This window comes from Nematolebias whitei, chromosome 10 (assembly GCF_014905685.2).
Source record: "Nematolebias whitei isolate Nwh7 chromosome 10, NemWhi1, whole genome shotgun sequence".
Lineage (NCBI taxonomy): Eukaryota > Metazoa > Chordata > Actinopteri > Cyprinodontiformes > Rivulidae > Nematolebias > Nematolebias whitei.
In genome coordinates this window covers 24,304,994-24,313,433 of record NC_056507.1, presented here as the reverse complement: position 1 = coordinate 24,313,433, position 8,440 = coordinate 24,304,994, and the positions used below count along the sequence as shown (strand labels likewise).

Below are 8,440 nucleotides of genomic sequence, written 5' to 3'. Positions count from 1 at the left end.
ATGTATATATATATGTATGTATGTATGCAAACAGTGTTGCACTGCAGAGGTCCGACACTCCTCCAGTGAGACTAAAACTCACACAGACTCACAAAAAGCTACTCGCTCGCTTAAATGAGAGGTTAAAAAAAGATGATTGACTGTTGCCAAGAAAAACAACTAATGTCTTGAGAGCTAGAAACAATTACTTGTGTTGTTCTGCCAGGTCAGTGCCTGTGGTCAGGGAATAAAGACAAATAGCTGCACTAATGCACTTTGTCCCGTAGAAGTGGAGGGGGTCGATAATGGCGTGTTGGAGGGCACCTGGGTGTTGCTAAATGCCTCATTAGGGGTGGTCTGTATGTGAAAATGCCTATGGCCAGATCACATCTTCACCATCTGCTGCCTTTTCAGGACTATTTCTCATGTGGATGCTGTGCTACTTGGTTTTAGAGTGCTCAGATTTTCTTATAATAAGTTATCTAAGAAGGTGTAATATGATAACAGTCAACAAGGTTGTGGTTTGAACTTTATTGTAAACACTAGCTTTATTTGATGTTTAGCCCAAACTTTAAAAGCTACTTCATTTTAGGCATTATGGTGTAAAAGGTACTATATTTTGATGCTAGATCTATAGCCAGAAGCCATGAAAGCTTTAGATCTGTCACCATCTTTATCAGGTTGGGTTCATCCCCCCCCCACACACACACACACACCGCGTGCCGGCCATGCTGCCAAAGACAACAGGGGCTCAAGTCGCCAGGAAACAGAGGTGTTAGCTTAACCCACATGTTAAAAGCTGTTTCTCTTCGTTCCCACCTCTCCTTCACCTTTTCTATCTCTTTTAATATTTATTCATTATGTTCCATTATTTCCCTTGCATGTTAGTTTCTCACTCTTTTCTCAAGTAAAAAACTTTATTTAAAAGCTCCTTTTGTTCTCGTTTTGGGGGCAGTCTTGTTGAAAGTGGCTGCACAAGCCCGTGCTGCTGAAATATGTACATACTCAAAACGAGAATAGAAATGCACGAGTCACATGCTTCGCACTTGGGTGAAATCATGTCACTGCTATCCTACAGACTGCAGGGAGGATAAGCCTTGCCAAAGGCACTATCGCCGTCGCTCACAAAGAGCAAATACCTCATGGATTAAAACCCTTTAACTTGCTTGGTCTCTTTGCCCATGGCTCATCCATCACACATATCTGTATTGCTAACCTTGAAGGTGTGAAGGTGCCTCAATTTGTCATCTTAAATAAACAGCAGTCTGTTTTTCAGGGTCTAATCCTCTTGGTTTTAAAGCTGCAGGGAACTTGATGAGCTCACTTTATCTACAATGAAGTTAGGCTTTAAATGCCACATGACTAAACTGGGCAGGGGGAATAAATGTGCACCAAATAGTTCTAGTGTCTGCTTCTATATGATTGTGTTGTAAAAATGTGTGAATTAATACATGCCCTAAACTGCATTGAAAGTGATTTATACTGTGCTGCATTCATAGCGGCATCATCCTAAATGGCACTTTTGTAGTTTTATTGATTTTATGCCCCGTCCTTCTGTCTGCAAGCAGCAGGTTTGGCTTCAGAACCTGAGATAAGTGTGTGTGTGTGTGTGTGTGTGTGTGTGTGCCTCATCTGCATGCAATCAATTAATTTAGCTTGACACTGTTTACTCTGTCCTTTGACAAGCTGATTTGTGTTATCTGCGGTAGGTGTGGAAGAAAAGTAATGAGGGCTGCTATAAGGTCAAAGGAGGAGCTTTTTTTTTTCATTGATACATTTCTTCATCAGTTGTCTAGTTAATTAGTAGCTAAATGGCAGTGGAAACTGGAAAAAAGACATTCTGTAAATACTTATACTGACTAGAACTTGAATACAAAATATGCTCATTTAGGACACATTACTGGAGATTTTGTAGCATATGTGTGGTAGAAAACTCAATATATTTGTCCCATAGGCCTCTTTTATTCACTGTTTCAAACAAGACATGAGCCATTTTCATGTGATATAGAAGAAGTGACAGGGTCATTGCCACTGATGAAACTAATGCATTTAACAAAGAGTTAAATAACATATCTTTGTGAAAAGGAAGCAAGGGAGAGAAAGAAATTAAAACAAAACAAAACAAAAAAAAAATGGCCAGAGACAAGATGGTAAAAAGTGTCTGTTTGGTTAGTTTGACCTTTGTTTTGAGCAAACACATTTAAAAACAGCACAAAAGGAAAGCTAGTGGTGAGCACCAGCTGATGTAGGAAGAGCAAAGAAAGAGGGGCATGCCTGCAGGGCTCCATGGTGAAACAACTGAATGGTCCCAACTAGTGCGAACATCCTCTGTGAAGAGACTACACACACCCTCGTGCATACTCACTTGTGATCACTCCACTTTAGCTTACTCTTTGCACTGGTCTTTTCCCCCACCAGGTTTGATAGAAGAGTGCAAAGCAAGGACCTGAATACATCATGAAGACAGAAGAACCTGGTAATCAGAGATGGATGACAGCTGGGGTTCTGTTCTACTTGTCTGGCAGTATTTGTAGCGGTAAAGGAAGGAGGACTTTGTTTCTGTCCCATCCAGTGGTCCCATTAATGGGACTGGTTTTGTTGGCCTGTCTTCCCTTTGGAGCGAGCATCAAACAGAGCGTGCCCAGGGTCAAACTCAGCTACAAAGGTAAGAACTAAAATACTGACGAGCTTGTTTGCTAACTTCAATGTTCGAACGCATTTCTATTTAATAAAAACTTAAGGCAGTTCAGACAAAAAAAGTTGAGACAAAAGTTTAAATAATCTGCAGAGATATAACTTTTGATATTCACAGATTATTCATTTTCTCTGTCGTTCCTTTTTGTTACTCTCTATGGTATTCTCTGGACTAATTTTTTGTGCAGAATTTGGACAATTGTAAAACTATTTCCAGAGTTTAGTCGTGTGTTTACAGTCACCTCTATTTAATGTAACCAAGTAAAACATTTAAGATTCATTAACAGGTTCATCAGCCCACAACATACAGTAAGTCCATGTTTGCAACTTAAATTTCTTTACAGATACTTTTTGTGAAGCACTTTTGCTACATTTTAATCTTCCCTTAAATTTAATTCTTATTGTTCTAAACCCAAGCCATTTTTTTTACTACAGCCAAAATAACCAAATAAATGTTTGCTTTTGAGCCAAGGCACTGTTATGGGGCTACATTAGCTTCATAGTAAGTCCTGCAGGTTTGATCCCAGGTTGCATCAGGATGAACATCTGGCATAAAACAATTGTCAAATCTCTTGCGTGAGTTCGCTCAATGTGGAAACTCTTACAGAGGGGAAGAGGCAAAAGAATAATAACAACAGTAATGTATATGTTTGATGCTCTTGGGTGTGTCGATACAGACGTTCAATCTTCTGCACAAACATAACCTCTGTGTTCTCTGTCTATAAGCTTAGCCTCATATGATCTAAGCCTGTTTGCTTTGAGCATCCAGGGAAACCATAATTATTGTGCCCGTAAAACCCACTCCCAACTGCAGAGCAAACTTCACATCAAAGTCTCGGAATCTCCTGCACCACGTGGACTACAAGACAGTGCACAAATGAACTTCAGTCTTAGCTCCATAAAACTGAATCCCCCACTGTGACCCAAAAGTAAACTCACTCTGACTTCAGTCTCTAAAGGCTCCCTTTTAGCTTCCAAGGCCCAGTGTGGCTGGAAAAAGATGTACACATGTGCTCTTAGTGTCCAATATAAATATATTCAAGTAGCTGCAAGAGTAATGAGTACGAGGGACAGTGTTTACTCAGCACTTAGGGTAGCATTTAACTCTGCAGTGTGTCTCAGATTATATTGTTTCCATATTCAGTATGATCACTGTTTAACAGGGCCACATGTGCATTTGGGCCATAAGTCCCCTGCTTTGCCATCATATAATTTATGAATCTGACAATAAAAGTGATGGACATTTAGTGTTTAGTCGTGCAAAGGATGATCCTGCGATAAAATGTTTACCCATAGACTCCTGAGCAAAAGATACACACCCATGTCCATTTTTGGTTCTCTCAACCATCGTGACTGCAGTTTTTACGAAATCCATCCAAAGAGAATCAAACTCAGGGCTCACATTATGCGCACACATCATCATCTCATCAGTGCACCAACACGGCCCAGCAAAGATCTCACTTCTAACATCACATCACATCACATCATCTCCCCCCACTCCATGTGAAAGCACAGCCTCGGTGAGTGAAGGATGAAATGATCAAAGTGAAATCATCCCTGTTTGAGTGAGCACCTTCAAAACAACAGCCTGCATGAACTTTACCCTGATAATCCTGTGCTGAAGGATGAGCTTCACCCAGAGTCAGAGTAAAGACTATGAGGAAACGGAAAGTCATTTCATATTCTTGTGACTAGATCTATTTCATTGGGCTACAGTGTCTGATTAGTCTTTTGCTTTTGTTGTGAGTGTGACCAAAACCATGAAGTAAATGCATCTTGTCCCCATGTGGCCTGCATTACTCTCACTGTGGCTCCAGCTAGTTTAAATTCTGTTTGTAAATAGTTTCTACTTAACTTACATGGATTTATGGAAGGCGTTCTGTCACTTTCTGACATTTGAAACAGACTGTCACGTCACTCTCTACATGAATCATAAGCAGAACATTTAGCCCTGAATTTTAATGACAGAGACTAGGATTGTATAACAAATACGAGCAGCCTCATTTTAGTCAGTCCAAATATCAGACACAGGAACACTTCTCCTAAACAAAATACTGCTCTATGTCGTTGCTGCTTTTGCTCATATGGTAATTTCTATTCACACTGCTGATAACACTGGCCTGCAGCTTCTAAAGAATTAACACCATAAAACTTTCACTTTGCTACAGTATATTAGTGATAAACCTCTTGCTTTGGCATCCCAAGGATAATATTTGTGATCATCAGTTGGTTGTTAGCTTACTATTTCACAAATTAGAAGCCAAGAGTGTGTACATTCCCCTCCCTTGTTACTTAGGGATTGGTTACTCCAAATATGATTCTGATTAGATTCATTTTAGATGGATAAAAAAATGAGTTAAGATGCAATAACATCAGCTAGATGGCAACATTGTTGCATATTAGCCATTCTGACATACAAATATTCATCAACTGTTGATAAATGTTCAGACTTGGTCGACTTGTAATGCAAAATGTTAGTGAGAGTTCCTCTCATCTTCATTTGTGAAGCCAACCAAGAGGTTTTGATGATACTGAGGGTTCCTCTCTTTGAAGAAATGAAAGCATCACAACGTATAGTGGTAAAAATCAAAAATACTGTTTTATTGGACTCCTAGGACTGTGCATTCACAGAACAGATTACTGTTAGCCAGTGACTAGAGAGTCTAATCTCTCCTTGTGAGATTTTGGTCTACTGGGGGCAATGATGTGTGTAGGAGTGAGGTATCAGCATGCGGGGGTTCTATGTTTGAGAGCTTGTGCATAGGAGGGAGCTTTAGACAAGGCTGCATGGTGTGAGGGGGTCACAGAAGTTCAAATATTGAAGGTTGCTAACCTCTCCAATCCTTCACACTGAGAGGGTAATCACAATGTCAATCCTTTCAGAGTGACTCCCACAGGACTCCCCAGCTTCCAGCCAGTGTTTATTCAAGACATGTTGCTATACTGGTGTACTGAAAAGAGCTTGGTGATGGAAAGGATTTCCTCAGATCAGGGAGATCAAGGACACGTTTCTGAGCTGAGAAAACATCTTTGCTCAGCTTTCAGAAACTTTTCTTTAAAATGAGCTGTAGACATGAAGACTCCAAAACCAACCAGTCAAAACAAGCAATATATATTTTCACCAATTTCTGTACTGTACATATAAAATGCACGTCGCGAGCCAAATACCATCATGTGGTTGAGCAACAAGCATTCCACGTGCCCTCATCAGGGTCTAATCTCATATAGCCCATGACATACTCTTCAACCAAAGCTCATGTTTGGGATGATGCTCACTCAACTGCAAATGAGGACTCTGTGGGTAAGCAGAGCGACAGAGAGTATAAATAAATAAAGCCCTGAAACCTCTGCTTTTAAATAGCTGATTTTGAGTTGTGAGATGTTATTTCAAGATATTTTCGGAGAACAATGGTTCAGTGAAAGTACTGAAGTTATTTAACAGGACACATACATAAGTAATGCATCACGGTTTGTAGGACACTGAACCCAAGAATGCAGACTGATACGAGGAACTCAAATAAAACCTATTGCTATTTACCTTATTTGACAAAATACAAAAGGCTAATGTGACAGAAAAATACATTTGTGAACTGAGGAGTAATCATAAGGACACAAAAGAGAACTGGACTTGGCATGAAACACAACAATGCTCAACTGCAGATGAGGTGAAGATTGAACCACTAAATAGACTTGGGCTAACGAGGAGATGGGAGATGTTTGGCTTGATAACAACAAGGAACAGGTGTGAGTGGGTGCGGCAGAACCAGGGAGTAGAGGCTGAATATGGAAAATTACTGATTGGGGGGGGGAGCAGTGAATGACAGGAAACACCGGAGGCAATGGAACAAACTGAACACAAAGAAAACATAGAAACCAACAATAGGAGATAAACATGAAACCAAATTAAACTCAGAATCCAAACACAAACACATTGATGACGACATAATGTGCTGTCCAAACAACGCGTCTATGTCTCTTCTCCAAAAAGCAAATATAGCTGAGGTGTTGAACCACAGAGGATTAGATGAATTTAAGAGAATCAAAGACACATGGATTTTTTTCCCCCTGACCCGGCAACCTTCTACTTGTGTGGAAAGAATGAGTTTGACAGTGTGATCCTACTGAAAGATGTACTGTAATTCAATTCTCAATGGTACATTTTTTTAACATGTAAGCTGCGTGCCTACAGAGAATTTTAATCTCTTTGTTTGTGTTTCTTTCTCTTGTTCTTGGCCAGAATTGCAGCAAGCTGGTAGCGTGTCTCTGTTCTCGGGCCCAGCAGATGGCCTGCTCTCCCACTCACTGCTGCTGGATGAGGAGAGAGGACGTCTTTTGTTGGGAGCCAGGGATCACATCTACCTGCTGGACCCGAACAATCTGAGCAAAGCTCCCAGAAAGGTAAAGGTTCAAGGTTCAAGGTTCTTTATTGTCATTCGAATAACATGTGGTACATGACGTGGAACGAAATTGTGTACTCAAGGTCCCAGTTACACCCAAAATAGCAAAAATGTAAGAATAACAAAGAACAGTATACAAGGATCTAAGAAATATGCTAAACAATAATAATGCAAAATAATATGGTGTAATAAACAGCAGCCTGAACATGAGTCTGCTGTGAGCAGATGGGTATGAATACAGCATGGGGGGCACGGTGCAAACCATTTACGATTTTATAAACAAGACACAAGAAAATAATCTAAAAGCTTGTATTTCTCTAATGACAAACTAACAGTGAAATACAGCTGGTACTGGAATGGCTCTTCAATTGAGATCTATTCAGCTCCTTTGCACTACTTGAAAAGTTTAGGTAAACTTCAAAGTGTTTACAAAAGCTTTAAGAGCCCCTGCACCAACTGACAGAGGAATAGTTAGCAATAAACACATAAATAAATAAAGTAAAATAAAGTATGACTCCTCCTTGCACTTTATTTCACCTACTGCTCAGGTTAGACTTATGCTTGGAGCCACTTAAGACATCCAAACCAATTTAGAACAGAGCCTAATCTTGTGACACTTACATACTCTCCTGCCATTAAGTGGTGTGATGTAAGTTGCTTTTTCTATTAAAATGTAGCTGAAAGGCACTTAGGTGTGTTTTGTTTCAGAGAAGCACTCACCTTTCAGTCAGCGGCAGTCTGAATCTGTCTGTCTGCTAAGGTCAGGGTCATCATGTTGGAGGGCGCACGCATGCACACGCTCTCAGACGATTGCAAACATAAACATTTGCAAAGTCTACCCAGACACTGTTACACAAAAACACATGCTGCTGGATTGGTGCCACATGTTCAAGTTTGTGGCTGTGTTACTCAGCTGAGGTTGATTCATCAGAGGTAAGACTGTTTATTAGATTTTGATCAAGTTGTTTTATCGGATAGTCTCCCTCTCAGAGCCTCTTGGGTTGGCAATATCGACCTGCGCAAACCTGGTGTTCATGAGAAAAGGCATGTCTGGAATGGGAACAGCAGCCACTAAAACACAACCATGATGTTCCGGGTGTTTCTGCCTTGATTTTATGGAGAATACTGCTTAGCTGTAAACTAACGACAGTTTTTGAACATATCTGTATGTTGCTGCACATCTTGGTCACTCATGATATAAAGCTCCGTGTTTCAAATTTTCTGTAGCACTTATACATGCACACATCACAGTAGAACTATTTTCTGTATGAATTCCTTATCTGTGAATGAGTTTGGAGATAGCACACCTAGAGTTTAACAGAAAATCATACCAAGCAGATATACCTGTTAGAACACATGTACGATCATGG

The 8,440-nt window shown here is 40.2% G+C and overlaps 1 protein-coding gene across 1 annotated transcript in view; it reads left to right on the top strand.

Annotated features, from left to right (window-relative positions):
* The window catches only part of sema3d (sema domain, immunoglobulin domain (Ig), short basic domain, secreted, (semaphorin) 3D), a 34,711-nt gene that overhangs the window by 3,951 nt on the left and 22,320 nt on the right, over positions 1-8,440 (top strand). Inside the window, exons 2-3 of the mRNA XM_037683484.1 lie at positions 2,398-2,644; positions 6,911-7,071. Of these exons, the coding sequence (XP_037539412.1) occupies positions 2,437-2,644; positions 6,911-7,071 (369 nt within the window). The 5' untranslated portion in view covers positions 2,398-2,436. The remainder of the gene's footprint in view (positions 1-2,397; positions 2,645-6,910; positions 7,072-8,440) is intronic.